General features: G+C 32.2%; 1 protein-coding gene across 1 annotated transcript; it reads left to right on the top strand.

Moving 5' to 3' along the window:
- The first annotated feature begins 14,219 nt into the window (after positions 1 to 14,219).
- LOC144575993 (putative B3 domain-containing protein Os04g0347400) lies at positions 14,220 to 18,188 on the top strand. Its single transcript, XM_078326264.1, has 2 exons — positions 14,220 to 14,558; positions 17,795 to 18,188. The coding sequence occupies exons 1-2, from the start codon at positions 14,221 to 14,223 to the stop codon at positions 18,186 to 18,188; spliced, it is 732 nt and encodes a 243-aa protein (XP_078182390.1). The 5' UTR covers position 14,220.
- The last annotated feature ends 8,395 nt before the right edge of the window (positions 18,189 to 26,583 follow it).

Consider the following 26,583-nt stretch of genomic DNA (forward strand, 5'->3'; position numbering starts at 1 on the left):
TTAGACTGATTAATCGGCCGACTAGTCATTGGCAGTGATCAAACCATTATGAATTTTTCTGATTAATCGACCGATTATTTTTTATTAATTACCTGGCGATACCCTATTCATTCAACGACCGCATACCGTTATTGACAAGTAATTTCTAGATCTATTTACCATATAGCCCTTCTATTAACTTCAATGACTGACTACGGAATCTCTGAAATAAAATGTACTTAGTTATTGTTTTAGAGAGAACGTCAAATATTTAATTGTTTGTTGTTACAGTCACATCTTGTCATCTTCTATGTGAAAGTTATAGCACCGTTTAATGCCTCTCATCAATTTTATACAACTTTCCACTCACCGAGTCACTTTTGTGCATTGAACAAACTACCTACCCATTTCATTAAAGTTTATATTTAGGAATCCGTAGCTGAGATGCAAGTGATAATTTCAGACCGTTTTTTTAACCTGGCACGAATCTCAAAGAAGGCACTCTATATTTTAAATAAGTATTGGATTGAATTTGGTTAATTTGACTAGGATTAATCTGGGCACAGACTTAATTTGCATCTATAGTATCTGCGGGGACACAATACTCGTCGCACTCAATTGGTAGTTTTTCATTAATAAAAATAAAGAGAACATTAAGAAAACATAGGATACAAATTAAATAGGATATTATGTCTTCAATAAAAATAAAGAGAACATAAAATACAAAATAGAATAGTTTGTCTTAATAAAAAAATTATAGGATACAAAATAGAATAGTTTGTCTTTAATAAAAATAAAGAAAATATAGGATACAAAATAGGATAGTTTTCTTTAATAAAAATAAAGAGAACATAAAAAGAACATATGATACAAATTAATTATAATGTGTTAGGTAGTGACGATGCGATTGAGTGTGAAATAAAAAAGAAGAAGGTCATAATGAATGTAAAATAGCTAAGTTACATTATAATTATTAAAGAATTTCAATTCTTTTCTGTTTTTTGGGGATGCATAAAACATTAATGCGTGGTGAATTGTATTGTCTACACATCATAGTATTTTGAAAAAAAAATATATTCGTGCTTATAATTTTTTAATACAAAACTGCTGTGCAATATTATTTTTCTTTAAAAAAATTAAACTTTTTTCATTATATATATTCTTCTCCGATGCGAAGTCTAAAAAAATCGTACAGTTTATAGACAAATCAGAAAGAAAATATATACAATTTTGATGCAATTTTCAAAATAAGAATTTTATAAGTCAGAAATTATAATGGACATGAAAATTCAGCTACTACAAAAGACAGTCACTTTTCACGAGGATAAAAAGTGACTTTTCGCGACGGAGGAATGTAATTAATGTGTTTTTTCTATTTGCGACAGTACTTTTCGCGACGGAGTTCCATCATAAATGTGTTTTTTCTCTCGCAAAAAGTGCCTATTATATATTATATAATATAATAACTTGTAATCATTCATTATGTTATTATAGATATGCACTTGCATCAACTTTTTTAAACTCAATCACTTTTGACTTGATAATTGACTAATTAAGATTGAAAAATCATGCAATTCGTTTTTTCTTACTGGAATAATGCGAAATCAATATTTTGGCCATAACGAAACAAAGTTGACAAACCTAAAACCGGACCCATCACAAACACTAGTGGAAAAACTGGAATCAGGATCGGCTATAGCAACCAACCGATACTAATACCTATCTGGATCAGTTTTATTAATAAAACCGATCCTAAAAACGGGTTTTTTGATCAACTGTTCCTAATTTATGCACTTTTAATTATCATATATTAGGATCGGTTATTAGCTTAGAACCGATCCTAATAGATAAGTTTAAAAAAAACAGCCTAAATAAGTTTCATATAAGACGTTAAGAAATACAAAATTATATAGTTCCTACTACATGCTTTAATTGAGACAAATTTAAATTATTTATATATAAAAAAAAGTAAGCCAAAATGAATAAATAGTTATAATTAATTAGATATGTTGGTCGGCCCTATTATGTTGTTCATTCTTATTTTAATTTGTAGTGATGCATTTGGTTGATAATAGTGTTATGTGGTTGAGTTGGCGATCTTTTCTTTTGTTGTAATATACTATTTTTGTTGTTTTAATGAAGTTAATTTATCTGCAAAACAATGCATATATTCTCGATAGAAAATTCTCTGTAACAAATATAATCCATAAAAAATTATCTAATAAAAAGAACAACATCTCAGACATAATTTTAAAAAATAAATATCAGAAATTTTATTATAAACAAAAACAACCATAAAAAAATAGTTCCAATGCAACACAATGCAAAAATTCAGAGCATTTTATAAAACGATAAACAAAAAACCAAACCAATAAGCAAAAAAAAAAAATGAAGTAAAATCTACATTACATATAAAGCTAAATACATAAAAAAATTGAAAATTACAAATAATGAAAAGTAATTATTAACTTATTGTATTGAATTGTCATTGTGATTTTAAATAAAAAGAATAGATAACTACTAAAAATACACATGTCCATTTTAGTATGGTGATTGTCGAGGAAGAAGACTTTCAACAACGTTTTTGCATATATGGACGGGTATATTGATATATATATATATTTATTTATGACGGGGGATTAATTTTAATATTACTTTATTTTAAAAGTTTTAATAATTTTTAAAAGGAAGCTTAAATTTAAATACAATATTATAGACATGATATATCTATAAAATATAACGAAATTTTTTGTTATAATTCACTGTACATCAATTAACTTAAAATTTCAACCGAAATTAATGGTTCTTCATGCATCGGCAAAAAATACTTAAATTGTATGAAATTTATTAGGTTATCTATGTGTCCGATAGCATATGTGCAAATTTACTCTAAAATTTTAAATTAGTATCTGGATATGATATTTCGCAATTAACAGTTGCTGGATTTTGGCAAAATAATTGAAAATTTATTAGTTACACCATTTTATAGTGACACATCTTGACACTATATATTTATAAGTAATTTTTGCAATTTCAAAATTTAAATAGTCGATCCGAACCGTTCAACATGATTTTCATATTAAAATGTCCTTGCAGACCAAATTTTTCATTTTTTGAAAATTGTTTACTATTTATTATAATTTATTTAAATCGTTGTTTTTCAATGATCCATAATTATTTTAAAACAACAATTTTGTACACATCTTACTAAATTCTAAAAAAGTTCAAAAAAATGTAAAATTTGGACCCCAATCACATTTTAATATAGAGATCATGTTGAACGGTTCGGATTGACAGTTTGGCCTTTGAAATCGCAAAAATAGCTTATAAACATATGGGTGTCAATAAGGTGTGTTACCATAAAATGGTGCAATTGTATCCCTCCTCATTTATTATTATTATAATTAATCATGTTAATACAAATATAAACCTGTGAAAAAAATTAAGACACTAAGATTATGACTGGAAACACAACATGCATGTGAAATAGAAAATATAAATTGTAACGTGAAAAAAAAATAAGGATGAGTAGACGGTTTTAATTATTGGGTTCACTTTCACTTCGAGAGAAGTTAAAGTTGATCGGTGATCGGTAGGTCCAAATAGAATAAGGAATTCAAGCCTTAATTATTTTATCAAATCCGGATTATAATCATGTCAGTTTAACATTTAAAATTAGACCTCTAAATGTAAACCAACTATTAATGTTGCTTAAGAGTAATTAGTCCTCCAATGATCCCACTGTCAGTGACTATTTTTTTTTTAGATCCTAATCCTAATTCTAATTCTAAAAATAAAAAAAACTTTTAGGATTGGTTGTTGATATCTCCATATTATATCTAAATTACGGCCCTGATTTATACTAAAACATGTGCTTTAAAGCCTATAAATGTGGACTTTTACTTTGAAATGTGGTACTGCTATGCTTTGTTTGGTATTTTGCAGGAGAAAGGGCGAAAAAACTGGATCTGACTACTTTTCATACGGCCTGTATGACATTCCCTACGGACCATACGAGATCTGCCCAACCACACAGAAGGTTCCCCAACAGAGGCACAAAGTCTCCAAGACAAAGCACAGGCATACGGCCCGTATGGGGTCCCCTACGGGCCGTAGGACGCTAATTCAGAAAATCCAGCTGGAATCTGAAATGAGCATAATTTAAGGAGGCCGAAAAGGAAGCCTCTGCCGGCGTAATCTGAGGCATTAAATGAGATATTCCACACCAAAAAAAGGGGGATTCACGACTGGAACTTGGACAAGCTTTCTTGAAGCAAAATACAAGAGGAGGAGAAGAGGAAGAGAAGTGAAAAACGCGAGTTTGCAACGGATCTTCGGATTTTCCACTGTTTTGTCATGAACTCTTTTATTTCTTGTTATTTGTGTTATCTTATGAACATGAGTAGCTAATTTACTTTGTTTCTAGGGTTAAGATGTAGTTTCTAGTTTGGTTTTGTTTGCATGCTACTTGGATTTTGTGTTGAATGCTTTGTTTTTACCTTGTTGAGTAGTATTTTGATTGCTTTATTTGTGTTTGCTTGAATTGATTAGTCATCCCGTTAGATGAATGCGCACATCTAAGTGTTAGGAGCCAAGTCTATGACATTTAATCCAACCGAATTAAGTATATGAAGTAGGGTGAAACCAAGGAGTACCCGAAAGGTGAAACTTTCCTTGAGGCGAAAGTCCTTGGATATTTTTAGTAAACCAACAAGTAACTTAGATAAATTAGGCCAAAATGCGAAATTTGAGGTTTAACGCATCTAAGAGGGAAGTATTTGAGTCCGGTAATCGGGTACTAGGCCAAAATGCGAAAGTTGAGGTTAGGTATCTAGATCTGGTCGATAGAAACCCTAAACATTAGTATCAACGCAGAAAACAGTAGCTGCAGCATTAACTTGGGATCCCCTACGGGCCGTACGGGAATCCGTACGGGCCGTATGCCTCGGGGCTGAACAGAAATGAAATCTGAACCCTGGAAACTCCTTTTTATCAATTAGAAACAACTTTAATTCTTTTTATTGTCTTTTAAACTTGTCATAAATCATTAGAATTGTTAGAACCGAACCAAACCAATTTCTCTCACTTCTAGAATCTCAAGTAACCTTAAGACGAGTCCGGTCATTTTCTTCCGTCCCTGTGGATCGATACCTGAGCATACTCATCAATAGGATAGTACACTTGCTATCTGATTTGACAGAGTATAACAAAGGTTTAAAAGGTATAGCTTGCTATACTGAAATTTGTAGCATATATTCTGTGTGAATAGTTGTTAAAAATAACCAATCCTAAAAGTTTTTTTTTTAGAATTAGGATCGGTTGTTTAGCGAGAACCGATCCTGATAGTATCAGGATCGGTTATAAGCTATTAACCGATCCTAATATATGATAATTAGGATTGATCCTAATGCTTATGTAGCGCTAGGGTTTATTTTCATTTCGCGCCTCTGTACTTGTCCAAAATATTTGAGTCTCAACTCATCCCTTTATTTTCGTTTCGCGCCTCTGTACTTAGCCAAAATATTTGAGTCTCAACTCATCCCTCTCTCTCTCTCTCCCTCTCCTACGTGTCTCTCTCTTTCTCTATTTCCGTCTCTCCCTCTCCTTCGTGTTTCTCTGTCTCTCCCTCTCAAAGCCGCTCTCCCTCTCAAAGCCGCTCTCCCTCTCGCCTCACCCTCTCCGCTCAGTAAGCTTTACTATTAATTTTAGGTTTATTAACAAAGTGAATTTGTATGTGATTTAAGAGCTTTGATGTTAATTTTGTCTTCCATTTGCAAATTTTATTTTGAACGTTACCTTGTTGGTATTTTTTCAGGCTTGCAAATTGAAGTTAGGGGATTTCAATAGTGCTCTATTAGATACTGATTTTGCAATTCGTGAGAGAGAGGGTCATGCTAAGGATTATTTTCAGCAACGACAGGTTCTGAAATTTATTTGATATTGTGTTTTTTGTGCCAAAATTATGGAATTTTTTCAAGGGTCGTACGAGAAATTCACTTTGATGATTTGTTTTACTTTTTTCTGGTGTTATCTTCTTGTAGGGATAAGCAGTGATGACTAATTCACTCTGCTCTTTAGAGATGCAAAACTTAATTTTTGTAGATAGAGAGTTCACATTTTGGTTATTTCTAAAGCTTTAGTTTAGTTAAACTTTGCATGAACATGAATTTTTTGTAATAATTTAAGATGTATATGATATTTAATTTAGGATGTGTATATGATATTTGATTATTGCTTCTTACTGTGCAAAAAAAAAAAATTAGGATGCTGGCCAGCAAAATATATATGGAAGCTGGTCAAATAAATAAAAATATTTTTTTTAGCTTCAATAAAACATCAGGATCGACTATTTTAAACAACTGATCCAGATTACTACTATTAGGATCGGTTGTTTAAAATAACCGATCCTAAAAGTATTTTTTTTTGAATTAGGATCGGTTATATTAAACAACCGATCCTAATAGTTACTATTTAGATTGGTTATTTAAACAACCGATCCAGATTATTGTAGTATCAGTATCGCCTTTATCAGGATCGGTTGTATTCCGATACTAATATGCGTATATAACCGATCCTGATTCCATATTTTCCACTAGTGAAAGGCTGTAATTAATATTTTTAGCAAAATAATTCTGAACATCAGTGACTTGTTTGATAAAAAAAAATTAAATAGCCCGAATTATTATTATTTTAGCACAAGGAAAAAAACATATTAATTCATGACCCGTAATGCAAAAAACATGTGAAACGTTGAATAAGATATTCATGCTTATTGTGAGAAAATGAATATTATATTGTTCTTTCATTTTCAGATTAAATCACGAATTATTTATGATTCAAATTAATACATTTTCTGTGAGAACTATCTAGTTATATTCATTACATTCTATCAATTATATAACATTAAAATGCTATGGTTCATAGTTCTTTATTGTATTGATTTTTTTTTTTTAATATTCAAATGCATCTTGTATTTGCAACTAATTATTATAGGAGACATTGGAGTAAATCAATTAAGACACAACTTATGGGTTAAAGCCTCAAAATAGTTACTGTGAAAGCTAGCTAGTTATATTAATTTCAATTATATTTAATATATATGGTTCTAGTTCTTTATTGTATTTATGGTTCTTAATTAGCTTTTTATCTTCTCATTTTCCGATTAACCAAATATAATAAATATCTTTTCATTCTCCGTACCTAAGTCCTATTCGAAAACTCTTGCAGATAATAAAATAAAAAATAATATGTTACATACACATAACACATTTACATAATCCCATATATACAACCATAAATACAATCATAATAATTAAATATCTTACTCAAGACTAGAGAATAATCTAATATCAATCCAATTTATAACAAAACATCTTTAAGTCTGTCAAATTATACTTGTACGATAATGTCTATTTTTTCATTTTTTTTAATTATTGAAAATATCTTAATTTTAATACTTGTTGTTCGTTATGTTATTTATTATTAAAAATGCTTATTATTTCTGTCTACATACTTGGTTGTTTTTGTTTGAATTTAGCAACTAGCCATGAGTTTTATGAGTTGTGTATTATTTATTGCATATTAAACCATTAAAATTGTATGATCAGTTGATGTGTTTATACATATGTGCAAAGAAATTAATTAATTGAGATAATCCAGTTTTTATACATGTACGTGGAAATTAGTATATAAAAATATAAAATCAAATTCTACCAAGTATAATATGAATAAACGCAAAATTGTAAGGGCTCATTAAATTGGTTTGGATCCGTATCCTCCCAGGTACCTGACTCAACACAATTGAAACAGATGGTCCAGATTTATTCTCAGTTGGTGTGTGTTCGGAATGATGTAGGGGGCAGTATTATTTGTGCTTTGAGATTTGTGCCAAGTTAAAAAGAACAATTTTGGATCGTCTGATTCAATTCTACCCAGTCCGGTAACCTGAGGGGATGTGAATTCAATTGGTTTTGGGCTCAACTTATGGGCTAAAATAGTGACATACATATAGAGATGGGCTACGGTGAGTTGCGAAGTAAAGCGACTATTTTACTTCACGCTTATATTTTGCGATTTTAAAGTTCAAAACGTCGATCCGAACCGTTCATCTTGTTCTCCATATTGAAATGTGCTTGGAGACCAAATTTTACATTTTTCAGAATTTTTTTACTATTTATTAAGTAATTTTGAAAGTCGCTGATCTGATGGTTCAGAAAATTTTACTGTTTTTCACTATTCACAGCAAAACAACAATTTTCAAATATGCTTAATAAATAGTAAAAAAATTCCAAAAAATTGTAAAATTTGGTCTCCAAGCACATTTCAATATGGATTAAACATCTAACGGTTCGGATCGGTCGTTTGGACTTTCAAAATAAAAATACGGCGTAAAGTAAAAACGCATTTTACTTCGCAACTCACCGTAGTCCATCTCTCTCTCTCTCTCTCTCTCTATATATATATATATATGAGTAGAACTAGGGTGCTCTTAAGCTTACCAAAGTTTTGGTGAGCTTAACTCTAAAACTCATCAAATCGATTTTAAATGACGAATCCGAACCGTTGAAACCCGCATACCTTACGTGTGATGCATCTACATGTGAAATTTTTAAACATTCGAATTAATTTAGTATAAAGTCAAGTGGTCAAAAATGTTCAACAAATGAATGCACTAAAATTAATTTATTAACCTTCTAATTTTGATCGCTTGACTTTATACTAAATTAATTCGAATGTTTAAAAATTCCACATGTAGATGCATCACACGTAAGGTAAGTGGATTTCAACGGTTCGGATTCGTCATTTGAAATCGATTTTATGAGTTTTAGAGTTAAGCTCACCAAAACTTTAGTAAGCTTAACAGCGTCCTAGTTCTACTCTCTCTCTCTCTCTCTCTCTCTCTATATATATATATAGATGGGCTAGGGTACATTGCAATGCATAGGCATTTTTGTGCATTGGACTAATAATCACCGGATTCAAAGTTCAAATGACCGATCCAAATCGTTCATCTTGTTCTCCATATCAGTATGTACTTGAAGACTAAATTTTATATTTTTTTGGAAATTTTTTACTATTTTTTAGATTTATTGAAAATCAATGTTTTCAGACAAATCTGGATCATAAAAAAAACAACGATTTTCAATAAATCTAAAAAAATAGTAAAAAATTTCCAAAAAAATATAAAATTTGGTCTCAAAGCACATATTAATATGAAGAACAAGATGAACGGTTTGAATCAGTCATTTGAACTTTGAATCCAGTGATTATTAGTCCAATGCACAAAAATTCCTATGCATTGCAATGCACCATAACCCAACTCTCTCTCTCTATCTATATATATATTTTTTATTTTGTTCCTTTTTGCGGATATAAAAGGAAAAAGTAAAGATATGTCACTATTTTTGCTCATAAGTTAAGCTTCGTATCCTCGCAGTAAACTCAAATTTTGAGTTGTAAATAAATTCGATAAGTTGGGACTTGAGCACACTCAGAATGGTGAATTTGTATCCTCTGAGTTGACTCAAATTTTGAGTTTAGAGTCAGACCATCAGATTTAAATCCGCACAAATATTTAAGGACCATGTGCGTTACAGACGTAGATTGGATTACGGGTGCAAACGGGTTGGATATTATCCGACCGTATCCAACTCCATATCCGAAAATTTAATACGGATATCCGATATCCGAATATCCGTGCGGATACGGATACGGATATGATTTTGAATTTTAATTATCTGTATCCGAACAGTAGATATATATTATATAATTTAATATGAATTATGAAAAAAATTATGTTATTCACTATTATAAAAAGCGGATACCCGTATCCGTATCCGTATCCGTATCCGTATCCGTATCCGGTTAATATCCGATCCGTATTCGTATCCGTCTAATATCCGGTCCGTATCCGTATCCGGAAAATAAAAACGGATACGGATATGATTTTACCACTATCCGATCCGTTTGCACCCCTAGATTGGATTGACCTGAATTTTGTCTGATGGTATGGAGCTAAACTCAGAATTTGAGTTAACTCAGAGGATCCGGAGTTCCGGACACCAAAATGGTTGGGTTTGGTCAAATTTACTGTTAGGCTGAACCAGTTGGTTAGCCAGTAGTGTCTCAACAAGAATCGAGATACTTGAAATTTTTGAAAGAAAATTAAATAAGGGCATGCACTTTTACAAATGAGCTCTACTATTGGTGTATTGACATATTGACATGATTGGGAGGAAATGAGACTTTGATAGCTAGTTTAGAGGGAGCCAATTTTGGTTTAGCATGTTGATATAACAAGTGACAATTTTTTTTTTTTAAAGTTCAAAAGTAATAAGTTGGTGCAAATTAAATTTGAGTGAATAAAAAGCTCCAAGACATATGATCTAGAAAATTTTCTTATTAAAAGTAAGAAAGTAGAAAGAATCTATTAATTGTATGTTTTCTTAATTAATGTCAAGTTATTTTCTAGATCAATCTAGTTTTTACATAATTAATTGTAACTAGGGAAAGTAATAAGTGGGCTTCTTGGCCGAAAGTTTTTTTCTCTTCTACTATTTATTGGAGTTTCCACGAGAAAATTAGGAGGATTTCCACTTCAAGTTGTTTTGAAGAATAAAAAAAAAAAAACTATATTGGATTATTTTCGTTTCCTTATTAGAAATAGTATTAGGATCCATTAACTATGGACTAAATTGAGAATCTTAATATTGCTTCTCAAATCAAGTAAAAAAAGAAGAAGTTAGAAATATATATGCTTTATTTTCACTTTATTTATAACTTAGTCGTGTATCAATTTTGGTGAAATTTCAATATCATTCCATGTTGATGTGAAATTATTACTAGATGTATGTGAACACAAAACATGATATATATATGACAAATTTTTATGAGCCAATAATTTGGAAATAAGTATCATCAGCGGTATATTTAGACCATATTAGGATCAAGGCCTTGTACATTCTAGTGGAATAATGGGCTCATAATAAGTATCAATACATCATTTATATATTCTTCCTGGTGCTATTTTGCTGGGTATTTGTTTCCTTGCAATTTAGTATAAACAACGCTGAATGTACATCGATTAATTTAAGAGAAAGACGAGTAAAAAAAAAAATAGAAGATGACAAACAACAACCTTTCGAGTGTACATTCATCAAAAAATAGATAGAAATTGCAACAATGATTTCATCTTTATTAAATAATATATATTTTTTGGACTGGAGCTAAAATATCAGCGTTATACATGTTATGGCTAGCTCACTTTTTATTATATCCGCATACAATTTGTTATAATTTGTTAAAATAGTTTATATACAGTTTTATGCAAAAAAAATTAATTTTTTTATTAAACAATATGATTTATTTATATATAATTGAATATTTTTATCGAAACTTGAACATATATGAACTTAAGTTAGAAAATAAAAATTAAAATGTTAAGAAATATATTATGAAATAATAAAAATTTGAAAGAAAAAACAGAGTCAGTGACGATAAAACATAAAATTTGTTATCACTTGATAGATCTGATCGCCTAAAGTCTGAGACAACAGATATGGCCTAACCTCATTTTTATTAGACCTTATAAACTGATAATTTAAAACAAAATATGATTATAGATTGTTTTTATTGATTTTCGCTGATGTCTTATTAAATAAATTAATGTCATTATTATATACTTGATTTCTATCAAATTTTATATTAAAAATCCAAATATTTGCCAATAGATTTTTAACTTTTTCCACATAAATAATTAGTTTCATTCACGAAAATGACAAGATATTTAAATAAAATGTGAAATAACATTTGCATGATAGATCATACTAAATTTATTTCTCCCTTTTCTAAATCTACATGCAAATTTTCCTTTTAACGTTAATTTCAAATGAAGATTTGTAAAAATTATCTTGAATTCAAATTTTTAACTACATGTGTGCTCTCTTGCCTAATTAAAAGAAATCAATAACTTGTAATAATTAATATACAAAAATCACTTCAACAATAATCAGTCTGTGAAGAGCCAATTTTTTTGTAAAATGTGATTATTTTTATCAATTTATCTATTTAAGTTGAGAACCTTCATCTATTTAATATTTGTTTATACACATGAATAGAAATAATCTACGCCACACAAACAACGTGATCCAAAATTTTATTTTCACAATCTATTTAAGGAACGATCTTTTATGCATATCCAAGGATTTCCTGGTGAATTTAATTATACTGAATTTTAAACTTTTTCAAGAAAGATCATATGTATCCAGATTTCTGTCAGTTGCTTAGCTTTGATAACATTATTTCCGCCGCAGAAAAACGATGTCCTTATTTAGCCACATGTGTATTGTTGTATGTTAAAGTCTATATTTAGTCTGTGAGTAAGGCTTGGGTGCTATGGATAGCATAGAGGGTTACGGTGCTACGGCTCAATATTCGAGTTTTCAAAATCCTAACGGTCGATCCAAACCGTTCATCTTGTTCTCCATATTAATATGTGTTTGGAGACCAAATTTTACATTTTTTGGAAATTTTGTACTATTTTTTTAGCTAGGTAGAAAATTACTTGATCTAATTTTTTTGCACCATTCAGATATTTGATTTTCTACCTATCTAAAAAAATAGTAAAACATTGAATAGTCTTGTTTGACTGTGAGTCCTGACCGTGTTAGCCTGGATATTAAGGTGGCCTAGCCTCCCTGGGGTTCAAGATTTTGCTTCCGATCGAGGACCTTGACTAGTCTTGTATTACTGTGAGTCCTGACTGTGTATAGTGACAATTCCTTCTGATTTAAGGCAATTAAAATTAGATAAGACAATTATCCCAAATTTTAAAGCAGTACATTGTACACTTGAGAGCAGATTATATATAGGGTTTTTATATCCGTTTGGGAAGTTTGAGGGCCATCCTGTTTGATATAGCATGGCAATCAATGTCCTGAATTTTACCATTACATTTTGATATGCAGTCTGACATTTTGACATGACATTATATATATAATGTCCTGGATTCTATCATTACATTTTTTGACATGCAGAGGTGATTTTTGCAAAAGTTACTTTGGTTCCATACTGAGTATTAAAAGAACTGGACTAATTATTTTAGTGAATTGGTCGTTCTATATATAATAAATTAGAGTTTAGATCCTTAATTTGACATATATACCTCAAATTTTAAGTTGATACGTAGAGAATTAGAATTTCTAATGCACCAATTTAAAGCTTTTCAGTTATATCAGATAGTACGGACCTGTCAAATAAACCATTCCAGATTTGTAATTTGTCTTTTTGTCTAATATATATATAAAAGATAAGTCAAGTTTTCCCTTCATTTCCTGCAGAAGGAAAGACTTGGAAATGACAGCCACAGCCCGTGCTTCAGTCTTTTTGCCATGATACCTCTCACATGTACTTAATTTATCCTTACTTCATGCTTTCCTATATATCAACTATAGCTAGCTCCTCTTTTATTGTCTAAAGCACCAAAAAAAACAGAAACAAACTTCCCTTCACATTGTCAAGTTCTTCAGTGAGCGACTATGATGGTGAGAGCTGGTTGTTTTAAACCCCAATTCGTCACTGAATTGCAACCTGTTGATCTTCAAAAGCTGGTAATTTGTTAATTTTTTCTTCTGGGTTATAATAGAGCCTGTTGTAAGCTTGTATATATGTACTTTTCAGGGTCTTCGGTTAATAAATAATAATCTATTGCATAATTTCTGCACGCATGTAATTGTTGGGCCACGTTTTTGTAAGTTACGACCTTGACCGTTTTAACCAGTTTTCATGATTTTTTTTTTCACATAACAAGGAGTGTAGAAAGTAACATGAAATTTTAAAGTTTGTTGTGTAAGATTGTACTACAATTCTTTTCTGTATTTTGTTCATTGCTTGTTATTTCTTTTTTTCATACTACTAAGAGGTTTATATATGGTCAGTGTAATTGATACCCCGTCATACTACACGAAAATATCAGGAAACACACTATGAATAATTAAAAGATTTTGATCCAATGTCAATTCTACGCTTCAATTAACCGTTGCTGGTGATTCACAATTTAGGCAAGTTGTGAATACATACTTTTATTCTAATTTCAGTAATTCTATCATTATTACTAATACACTATTTCAACATAGTTGCCAATGCAGCTTTTATTCTAATTTCAGTAATTCTATCAATATTACTAGCCTTAAAAAACATCAAAAAAAGCAATTTTTTCCTTCCCAGAAACTTCCATCAGAATTAATGATGCATGTGGAAGACGAAAACAAGAATCGTTCGGTTGCATCTGTCTTGAGCCCTATAGGTAAAACCTGGAATATCAAGTTAATCAGGGATCACTCAGAGACCTTTTTCAAAGGAAATTGGTCTGAGTTCTCCAAATATCACAAATTAGAGGTGGGCTTCAATCTGGTGTTTCGGTACGAAGGCAACATGGTTTTCAAAGTAAAGGCGTTTGGATTGAATGGATGCCTCAAGGATTACAATCAAGATGCAGTGACTATTTTCAGGAGAATTGGATTCAATGCCTCAAGAGAGAAATCTCCAGGAAAATATGCAAGTGTTGCAGAAGGCAAGGAACAGTATTCTTTGCTTTTATTGTTGTTGTCATTATTATTATTATTATTATTATTATTATCATCATTAGTATTATTATTAGTATTACTTTTTATGCCATTTTTTTTATTACTGATTTCAATACCCATCCATTTTAAGGGTCTAATACCATTAGCTGATATATATTGCAGTGTGAACAATATCCAAAAGCTCAAAAAACTATATTATAATTTAATTCATATACTCCTTAATTATTAGTTGCAGCTTCGTCATCTTCAAGCAAACAAACAAAAAGAAAGCATGACCTGGTGAGAGAGAAGGAGACACCACGTCATGACCGCTCCAAAATCCGCAAGGAACTCGGAACAACAACAAAATCCTATGTCAAGAAGAAAATAAATAAGAACGTCATTTCTACTTCTCATCAAACTCATGTAACAAGAATGTGCCATTACAACATCCACAACTTCATGGTAATAAGTTGTTTTGTTTATTATCATTTCTATTTAATTTGGAAAAGATTTCAAACCCCCCAACATGTACAATTCACTAGTGTATTTTATTTAGTGCTCTTTCTTTCTGGTATTATTAGCCCTTTTAGGAATTCAGATCTAGTGCAATACCTGCATGATCGTGTAGAATAAGATCTAACTCCTCTGTTTTAATCTGGCACAAACCTCAAAGCGGACCCCCTTTATTCCAAATAGGCACCGAATTGGTTTTGGTTTGGCTGTGAGTATATTCTACACGGTCAGGTACCTTAATTAGGAGATACTCACTTTCCCTTTTAAGTGGTAATTTTATATTAAAAAAATTACTAAATAAAATAAAATATCTATATATAAATGGCAGCCTCTTCCAAAGAAATTCGGCTCAGGGCCTCCATACAATTTGGAAAAAGGAAAGATTACAGTCAAGAATGAGAAAGATGAGATATGGAAGGTACAGTTTAACACTCCTGCTTCTGGCAATAACCTTTGCGGAGGATGGAAACAATTCTGTTGGAAGAACAACATACAATGTGAAGATACATGCACACTTAAGATCATAGCCTGTAATGAAATACTCGTCACCATCTCTAAGGTAGATAAAACTGTACTGGAAACAATTGATGTCGAATCAGATGCTGAAATACTCGACATCACTAAGGCAGTTAAGACTCTGGAAACAATTGATGTTAAATCTGAGATTGAGACATCGCCATCGCACTAAAATCGGGGCATGCGTATTTTTGTGTATTATAAAGCTGGATTATGCCAGTAGCTTGCCCTCTCCTCTTTATATATTGCCTGATAACTTATCCTGAAGGTCAACTGTTCTCCTTCGTGTTTTGATCATGTTTGTTTCTGATGTATTATTTAACTAGTATAACTTAGTTATTGTGCACATTCAGTGTTTGTGTTGGTAAGGGGTGGGGTGGGGGAAGTTTTGTAAGGCAAACGGTGTTTATTTAGGTGACCAGTGCTTAAATAAAATTATGGGTGACAATGAATTCCCTGTCGATATATATTAAGCGCTACTAGCTGTTGTAGGCTTGTAAGCGTTTTTCTATTTAGTCCTGCACTGTCAGCTTGCTCACCAATTGTGTTTCTGGATGGAGATGAGTGAAGACTATTTTACCAAATGGAAATCCGGTACTGATATCTTAGTGAATTGGTCATTTGATGTATCACACTGGAATTACTGAAATTGTTAGATGTTCTGATATAATTATTTGATTGCATGATTTTTATTGTCCCCTTTTATTTACCTGCATTTCTTTCATTTTCAATCAAAAATAGGAAAGTTAAATCAATCACAGTTGAAACGTAGAAAAGGAGATCATATGCATTTCTAACTATAGCTTAATATTTAGGCGAGGTGGAAGTATACAATAGATGTACTTTTATTCATTGTTATTTTCTGATAAAAAGTTCTTACAATCTTCTCCAATTCTGTAACTTTGAATTGAATATAAATTAATGTGCCGTGTCATGGTTGTCGTCTTCTCAAGGCAAAAGATAAAGTATATGGTGATAGAGTCAAATTAACCGGACAGTTTTGAAATTTGTAACGAATGGTTTTTCTTTTTCTTTTCTGATTAAAGGGCCCCGGTACATCCAGCATCTTTTAGATGTTATTCTCGAGAATTGAACTTGCGTCCTCTTGGAAGAGAGACGAGGGTGCAATAAGCCCGCGGTTCTATATATGTAACAAATGGTTCTATAGAGGATGTGACTAGCCAAATTAGAGTTTAATATACCTCAAATATCAAGTTAATACATAGAGAATTCAAATCATTTACATTTCTAAAGCACCAATTAAAGCAGTCATTTACTGTACGTAAATTCCCAATTGAACATGATCCGTTGTTTGAATAAATTGAACTTTTCATAGTTTTATCAGATGATACGGTCTTGTGTCAAATAAACCATTCCAGATTTACAATTTGTCTTTTTGTCTAATAAAAGACAAGTCAAGCTTTCACTTCATTTCCTGCACAAGGAAAGACTTGGAAAGGACAGCCACAGCCCCTGTTTTAGTCTTTTTGCCATGATACCTGTCACTTGTACTTTATCCTTATTTCTTGCTCTCCTATATATGATGATATATCAAGACTATCAACTATAGCTACCTCCTCTTTTATTGTCTAAAGTACCAAAAACCAGAGACAAACTTCCCTTTACATTGTCAAGTTCTCCAGTGAGCGAATATGATGGTGAAAGCTGGTTGTTCTAACACATCTTTTAGACCCCAATTCCTCACTGAATTGCAACCTGCTGATCTTGAAAAGCTGGTAATTTGTTATTTTTTTTTCTGGGTTATAATAGAGCCTATTGGAAGCTTGTATGTAATTCAGTTAATAAATAATAATCTCTTGCATAATTGCTGCATGTAATTCTTGTTATGAATTGATACTATTTTTTCACATAACAGTAGAAAGTAACATGAAATTTTAAAGTTCGTTGTGTCAGATTTTGCTAAAATTCTTTTTTGTATTTTTATTCATTGCTTGTTATGGTTTTCTTTATTTATTTGTTTTTTCTTACTATTAAGAGTTTTATATATGGTCAGTGTAATTGATACCACGTCATACTCAATTCGAAAAATATAAACTATGAATAATTGAAAGATTTTCCAACTGTCAATTCTACGCTCCTTTAACCGTTGCTTGCGATACACAATTTAGACAAGTTGTGAATACATACTAACATACACTATTTCGACATATGCAAATGCAGCTTTTATTCTAGTTTCAACAGTTCTGTCATTATATTACTAGGCTTAAAACAAACATCAACAAAACCAATTTTCTCCTTCAGAAACTTCCATCACAATTCATGATGCATGTGGAAGGCGAAAAGAAGAATCGTTCGGTTGCATCTGTCTGGAGCCCTCGACACAAAATTTGGAATATCAAATTAACCAGAGATCACTCAGAGACCTTTTTCAAAGGGGGTTGGCCCGAGTTCTCTAAATTTCACAAATTAGAGGTGGGCTTCAAGTTGGTGTTTCGGTACGAAGGCAACATGGTTTTTAAAGTGAAGGTGTTTGGTTTGAATGGATGCCTCAAGGATTACAATCAAGGAGCAGAGGCTATTCTCAGGCGAATTGGATTCAATGCCTCAAGAGAGAAATCTCCAGCAAAATGTGCAAGTGTTACAGAAATCAAGTAACAGTATTGTTTTATTTATTATTGTTATTATTCTTATTATTGTGTAGTGCCATTTTTTTTTATACTTCTCTCCGCTTTACTATCACTGCTATTTCTGTTGTTATTTTGAAGTAGAACTCAATGCTAATTGAGACAAGACAAGAATGAGAGCTGATATTAATACCCAGCCATTTTAAGGGTCTAGTACTATTAAGCTGAAATTGCAGTGCAAAACAATATCCATAACAGTTTGTTCAGAGGGAATTCAGGGGCATGTTAGTAATGTAATTTCGGTGAGGAGCAGAGATAATTAAACTGCTAGATTGAATATGTAAGATTGTATATAGAGGTGCTGTAGAGGACATTGTTTTTTTACCAGCTTCGGTTCGTTAACCATAAAAAAAGAATCCAAAACAACCTCTAAAACTATATTACTTTTAATTGAATTCTTTGAACTGCAGTGTCGTCATCTTCAGGAAAACAAACAAAAAGAAAGGATGATCTGGTGATAGAGAAAGATACACCAAGTCATAACCACTCCAAAATGCGCAAGGAACTCGGAACAACAACAAAATCCTATGTCAAGAAGAAATTAAATAAGAATCTCATTTTTGCTTCTCCTCAAACTTTTGAAACAAGAATGAGTCATTACAGCATCAATAAATTTATGGTAATATGTTGTTGTTTTTTTTATTTTCAGTTTTATTTATTTAGGTAAAATTTTCAAATAGAACCCCCAAAATTTAGAATCCACTAAACAGCATTGGTCTTCCCCCTTCAAATAATAATAATAATAATAATAATAATACTAACAACAACAACAACAACAACAACAACAACAATAATAATAATAATAATAATAATAATAATAAGGGAAAATTGGTTATTTGCCACTCCAAAACCTTCAAATTTGAAAAATGACATCCCAAAATTAGAAATCATCCTAATTCCACTCTAAACTTAGTTAATTCTTAATTTTGCCACTCCAAATAATTAATGACTAAAATACCCTCTTCCTCTCCATCCAACTCTCTTCTTCTATCGTCTTCTTCTCTGCGATTTATCTGGTGCTTGTTGAAATTCGGTGTTCAATTTGTATTAGGTTGTTTATTTTTTTCATAAATGAAAAATTTGAGTTAACTAAGAAGCACGAAACAGTACCCTTAATTAATTGTTGTATGTAATTGTAAGCCACACATAATAAATCCATCTCTTTTGTTTATTTCAAAATTAATGTTAGACTTTGTTGCAATGATAAATCCATCTCAGAATTGCAAAAATGGTGAAATGTCAGACCGATTGGAATAGTTATTACAAGTCAGAAGAGTATGATGAGTCTGACGAGTTAGAAGAGTTAGAAGAGGTTTATTTGAGCTGGCCCGCCATGGTGGTATTTGCACTTAAGTTTAATTTTGGTAAAAGGAAGCAAGGAAATATTTTGGGTAAGATAGGAAGAGAGTGGGATGGAGAGAAAGAGGGTATTTTAGTCATTAATTATTTGGAGTAGTAATATTAAGAATTAACTAAGTTTAGAGTGGCATTATGATGATTTCTAATTTTAAGATGGCATTTTTCAAATTTGAAGATTTTGGAATGGCAAATAACTAATTTTCCCTAATAATAATAAAAATATTAATAAATAGAATATTAGAAGTCCAACAAAATGGCTATTGAATGATAAACTAACTGAAAAGTAAGATTCATGACAGTATATTGAAAGGAGAAACGCCGGTTCTATTTGCACAAAGGGCTGTACAGGAGGGTTTCCTGTGGCTGAAACACTGCTAGTGAAAATTATAGATGAGGATGTTTTTTTTTTTTGTAATTATACTTTACTGTTGTAACTCTGATAACCTCTATCAGTATTTCAAAAAATAAAAAGATTCATGACAGTATATCAAATTACATTACCACTAGAAGAAAATGGTTTGTTGAAATGGTCCTTGTTATACTATATTTAAACAAAAAGCACTAAATAATTAAAATACTAGGGTTATTAGTACCATTGACGATCTTTCTGGTATTAGTAGCCCTTTTAGGGTGGTAATCTTACAATAGAAAAATCTGCCTAAATAAAATCAAATGTCAATTGCAGACTCTTCCAATAAAATTTGGCTCAGTGTCTCCATACAATTTGGAAAAAGGAGAGATAACACTCAAGAATGAGAAAGAAGAAACCTGGATGGTACAGTTTAACTGTCCTGCTTCCGGCAATAATTTTTGCAGAGGATGAATACATTTCTGTGAAGAGAACAACATAAAATGTGGAGATATATGCACATTTAAGATCATAGCCAAGAATGAAATACTCTTCACCTTCTCAAAGGAAACAATTGATATCGAATCAGATGTGTAAATTGTGATTCAGGTCCGATAGATCAAATTGTCTTGTATAAGTCTAGTAATCAGTTCACTCAAATCAAATCTGGGCAGGCTTTTTTTTTTGTGTATTATAAAGCAGGGTTATGTCAGTAGGTTGCCCTTAATTTCCTCTTAATTATATTCCTTGGAAACAAATCCTGAAGGTAAACTATTCTCTTTTGTTTTTATCAAGTTCAATTGTTGTTGACGTATTATATAACTAATCTAGCTTAATTAGGTATGTACTGTGCACGCTCAGTGTTCTTTTTTCTTCTTCTGAGTTTTGATGTATTATAAAAGATGAATTCACATCCCCTCAGGGTTAACTGACTGAGTACAATTGAAAAAAGAAAAGAAACCCTAGCTGCCGTACACATCCAACCTTCTCCCTCCTCCTTGCTCCACCTCGTTTCAATCCGTCTCTCCTATCTCTTCGCATCCGCTCTACCACCTCCGTTAGAAATCTAGCTTCCGTCCTGACGGAGACCGGTAGCAAATCCCCCCTCGCTCCACTGCTCCCGCCAACAAGTCACCACCTTCTCTCAATCCCATGGTCCCACCGCAACTTCTGCACCTCCTCGTTGTCCTTTACACTTTTCGAAAGAAGCAAGAGTCGGCAACGATAGCCCTAGTTGCTAGTTCTCTCGTCATCTTCAACTTTCGTCGGGAGTTTTAGAGAGAGTTGACAACAATAGTCCTAGTCGTCATCCCTCCTGTCTCCTTGCCCTCCAACCCTTCCACCAACATCCCTGCTACACAAAACCCTTGATTGGGAAGGGGAGGTCGAGACCGCACCAGCCTCTCCCACCCACAAACCTAGCGGAAAAAAAAAGAAAAAAAATATGATGCCCCATTTCCTCTGGTCACTGGCCAGTCGATGCTGAAGGTCATCGATGTCTACTATCAATGGAGAGGGTTTATTTTATTTAGTTATTTTAGTTGTTAGATGTTGAGGTTTAGATGTTAATCTTTGAATGTTGATATGAATATTAATGGAGTTCGATGTAGATGACGTTCTAGATGTAGAACGATTGATTTAATTTATGCTTAATTAATAAAAATTATACTTGGCAGCCACTGTCAAGATTTTAAAAAAAAAAAGAGTACAATTGAATTGGATAGTCTCAAATTGGAATTTTTAATTTGGCACGAATCTCAAAGTACAAATAATACTGCCCCTAACGCCATTCTGAGTACCCACCGGCTTAAATTAAATCTGGGCCGTCTATTTCAATAGTGTTGAGTCAGGTACGTGGGAGGATACGGATATATCCATAAAAGATGGCAGGAGGCGTTTGCACTTGTTGCCACCTCTATTATCTTTCGAGTGATTATATTAATATTATTTCGTGATATGCTAAATATCAACGAATCATTTGTTGTTTAAGTTAAAGAAGAGGTTATTTAATAAATTGGTCGTACAACTTTTTTGCAACGGATGGTTGCCGCAATTATACTGGAATAAGCTCAACATAACATGTATTATTCAGGCCAAGAATATGCCATCAGTATCAATTTAAACTCTTAACTACAAACTCGCCTCATCTGCAATTATCCCATAATTGTAGAAAAAATATGGCACGAATTTCTTGTTAGTTCAGATTAAATATGTTCTGCACTTCTGCTTGAAGTATACCGAAAACTTTCTCAATTGTTTAGATCTCAAGATAAAGAACTATGAGTGAGTCTATAGTACTATGCATATTACGATTTGTTACCGTGCTACGGCTCTATATTCGAGTTTTGAAATTCTAACGGTCGATCCGAATCATTCATCTTGTTTTCCATATTAATATGTGTTTGGAGACCAAATTTTACATTTTTTTTGAAATTTTTTTACTATTTTTTTAGATTTATTGAAAATCACTGTTTTTGGATGGTCCAGAATTTTCAGATCAAGTGATTTTCTAAATATCTAAAAAAATAGTAAAAATTTTTCAAAAAATGTAAAATTTGGTTTCCAAACACATATTAATATGGAGAACAAGATGAACAGTTCGGATCGACCGTTAGAATTTGAAAACTCGAATATAGAGTCGTAGCACGGTAACAACCCGTGATATGCATAGTACCATAGACTCACTCAAGAACTATAGTCCAAATTATTAATTGTAAACTGTACAATTGAATGGAAATAACAGTGGATATAAAATCCCAACTACACCTAGCAAGTCGCGAATTCATATCTTCTGCATTAACTCAAATTTTGAGTTAAAATGTGGACCGTCCGATTGAGATCTGTACAAATATTAAAGGCCCAATATTCAAAAAGGGAAATAAGGAGTTTGGGCCTGATTGGCCCGAATTCTGATCGTACGGTTCAGAAATTAACTCAAACGGTACGTTAATGCAGAGGATACGTGTCCGCAAGTCGCTGGGTAATGATTTTAACAGAGTAGGTTTTGCTTTATGCAGGGGACATACTAAAGAACCAAAACAGCACTACATACGGTCTGTGCACTGCATGAAGCTAAAAGTGTTCTGTTTTAATCAGTATGCTCCCTTTTCCACCTATAAATCTTAAGTTGAGCCCTCTGCTTTTCTCACCAATGCACTGCTACACAAGTAAAAGGGAAAGAGATAAAGAGAAAGAGAGATGGCGGAGATTATTTGGAGATCACCAGCTCCATATTTGTTATTAAGCATCGCAATTATCATCGCCATTATTGCAGTTGCACTCATAATGCTAATTTGCACCCACCGGAAGTCGTCAAATGGAGACATCCTTTCTTCAACTGAGAAGGCTGTCATTCAAGTTTCGACTGATTCACATCCCCAGATTGTCGTCATTATGGCCGGAGATGACACACCGTCTTTTGTTGCGAAGCCGGTTTCCTTTTTGCTGGATTAGGAAGAGATTTTTTTTAATTTTGTTTTCTCCTTTTTAAAGCATTCTGCTTTCAGGTTTTCCATTAAGTAGGAAAGCTTGTAATTACTAGATTATGTTAGCAATATTTTACTGTAGGAGAACAATGACACCGATTTTGCTTGTTCTTTCGCTTTTTTATTATTTATTTTTTTGGTCCAATATTGTTCTGGTGCGGTGATCAGTTGGTTTTCTGACAAAAGTGCAACGGATATTGCTAGCTAGGTCTAGGTGAAGCCAATAATTCGTGTAGAACATATTTCAACGTCTGAGATTTTCCAAAAAGTCACGCAAAATATGAGATATCTCAGAGGATGCGAGTTCGGAAGCGGCGCTGCGAAGTGGTTTGACGATTCTATGGTTTAAATAAATTAAAATATTCTTTAATTTGTAACAATGGTTTGAAGATCTTTTAACATGCTTTAATTTAAACTTTCGTAATAAAATAATAACATGCTTAAGACGTAGTAGATACGATTTCTTTTCTCCTTTCTAATATTCATGGTGGGAAATTTCCTATTTCACCCTACAAATAATCAAAATGCTGGGCATACATCTTAGTCGACTAATCGTTCTGTTTTTCTTTATAATAAATAAATCAAATAAATTGACCAAACCTATAATAATAAATGTATTTTAAAAAATTAATAATTATTTTTAGCTTCTAAATTTTATTAATTTAACATAAGTGCTGGAAAATTACAAAAAAAAAGTTAAAAGGAAAGAAAAAAAAATCAAAGAAAATTAATCAACAAAATATTTTTTTATAATTACAATAATATCAATTTTGAAACCATCGTACTGTGCCTTCTCGATTTTTAGTTTTTGGAAAGTAAGATGGATAATTCAAGAGCTTCTTGAAAAATAATTACGTCCATGTTTTGTACAAGCACTTGTCCAATAAAGATGTTGACCAATGATATTTTGGAATTTTGCAAGGGTGACTAAGGAAATTTCTCTCAATAAGTTTGACAGCTAGACTAGTTGTAGTTGTGGCAAATAGATATTGTTAGGGATATATAGACTTTCAATGATGCTTCCCACTTAGAAAGCAGAGAAAAATAAAACCCCAATTCAAAGAATATCCCTAGAATATGACCAAGCCTTTGGCACGAAAATAAAAAGAGCAAAATATTAAAGAGGCAATTCTTAGTCCTTTACATATCACTTATTTTTGCAGATTACCTTGTTTGTATATATATAACTATACACAGTTACACACCAATTAGGTGACACCAATTCAGTCACACCAATTTAGATATAAATTGGTCGCACCTATCCACAGAGAGTACAGAAATTTTAGCCCATAATTTATGCAGCCCAGCCCAGTGGGATTTAATCCATATTGCATAAATTAACTATTAATTTTAACTCAAACTATTTGATCCATAGGACATTATTTCTAATTCTAACAACTGCTTCAAATGTTGCTGGTGAGGACATTCCGCAATGAACTGTAGCAGGGTTGACAGGAAATAAATCTGCTCCGATTCTTTGGAATCGCAGAGACCCTGCTTTTCCAAATCAAACTATCCATTTGTTTTGAGATTTGTGCTTAAAACCAATTGTTTTTTAGATCCGTGTATTAAAAAAAAAAGGATGGTTTGATTTGAAAAAGCAGGGTCCCTGCGATTTAAAAGAATTGCAGCAAATTTATTTCCGGGTTGAAAGAATGAAAATATCGGCATCGACTGTGCTTAGAATGTCCACAACCTTGCAGCTCCTCTTTTCACACCGGTGATAACCCGACAAGTCACACCGCCTTGTTAGCCTGACAAGCCACCCTGTTCTGCTTCCGAAAGATACAGTTTAACTGTCCTGCTTCCGGCAATAATTTTTTGCAGAGGATGGATACATTTCTGTGAGGAGAACAATATAAAATGTGGAGATAAATGTACATTTAAGATCATAGCCAAGAATGAAATACTCTTCACCATCTCAAAGGAAACAATTGATATCGAATCAGATGTGTGAATTGTGATTCACGTCCGATTACTCAAATTGTCTTGTACAAGTCTAGTAATCACTAATCAGTTCACTAATTAGATAGTACGTCGAATCAAACCTAGGCAGGCGTTTTTTTGTGTATTATAAAGCTTGCCCTTAATTCCTCTTAATTATATTCCCTGGGAACAAATCCTGAAGGTCAACTGTTTTTTTTTTTGTTTTGATCAAGTTTGTTTCTGATGTATTATATATATAACTAATCTAGCTAAGATACTGTTCACACTCTGTTTTTTTGTTCTTCTTATTTTTGCTGTCACAAAAGATGGCAGGCCTTTGCCCTTGTTGCCACCTTTGACTAGAATGATATATAATTAGTACTTGTTTTATCTTCTGAGTGATTATATTAATATTATTTTGTGATATGTCAAATATCAACGAATCATTTCTTTTTTAAGTTAAAGAAAAAAGTTATTTAATAAATTTGTTGTACAACCTTTTGCAACGGATGGTTGCCGCAATTATACTGGAATAAGCTCCACATAACATGTACTACAAGAATATGCCATCAGTTGATCAGTATCAATATATATAAACTCGCAACTCGCAACTACAAACCCACTCTTCTTCAATTATCCGTTAATTGTAGAAAAAAATATATTCTCTAATTTCTTGTTACTTCCGATTAAATATGTTCTTCTTGATTTATAATGAAAAATTGCAATGGTTTAGATCTAAATATAAAGAACTACAGCCCAAGTTATTAATTGTAAACTGTACAATTGGACGGAAATAACAGTGGATATGAGGTCCCAGCTCCACCTAGCTAGTCGCTGTGTAAATATGTTAACAGAGCTGTTTTTACTTCATGCAGGCCACAGGCAATAGATGCAAAACAGCGCTGAAAATGGTTTGTGCGCTACATGAAACCAAAATTGCTCTGCTTGTATCAGTACGCTCCCCATTCCATCTATAAATCTTAAGTTGAGCACTCTGCTTTTCTCACCAATGCATTGCTACCATATTCCTAAAGAGAAAGATACACAGACAGAGAGATGGCCGAGATTATTTGGAGATCACCAGCTCCATATTTGTTATTAAGCATCGCAATTATCATCGCAATTATTGCAGTTGCACTCATAATGCTAATTTGCACTCACCGGAAGTCGTCAAACGGAGACTTTCTTTCTTCAATTGAGAAGGCTGTCGTTCAAGTTTCGACTGATTCACATCCCCAGATTGTCGT

The sequence above is a fragment of the Carex rostrata genome, chromosome 24, assembly GCF_964058835.1.
Source record: "Carex rostrata chromosome 24, lpCarRost1.2, whole genome shotgun sequence".
NCBI lineage: Eukaryota > Viridiplantae > Streptophyta > Magnoliopsida > Poales > Cyperaceae > Carex > Carex rostrata.

Bases quoted from the DNA above. Each gene is read 5' to 3' on its own strand.
- LOC144575993 (XM_078326264.1), top strand. From the start codon at position 14,221: ATGATGCATGTGGAAGACGAAAACAAGAATCGTTCGGTTGCATCTGTC. The intron at 14,559-17,794 runs GTATTCTTTGCT...TTATATTACTAG, and splicing joins GTTGCAGAAGGCAAGGAACA to GCTTAAAACAAACATCAACA.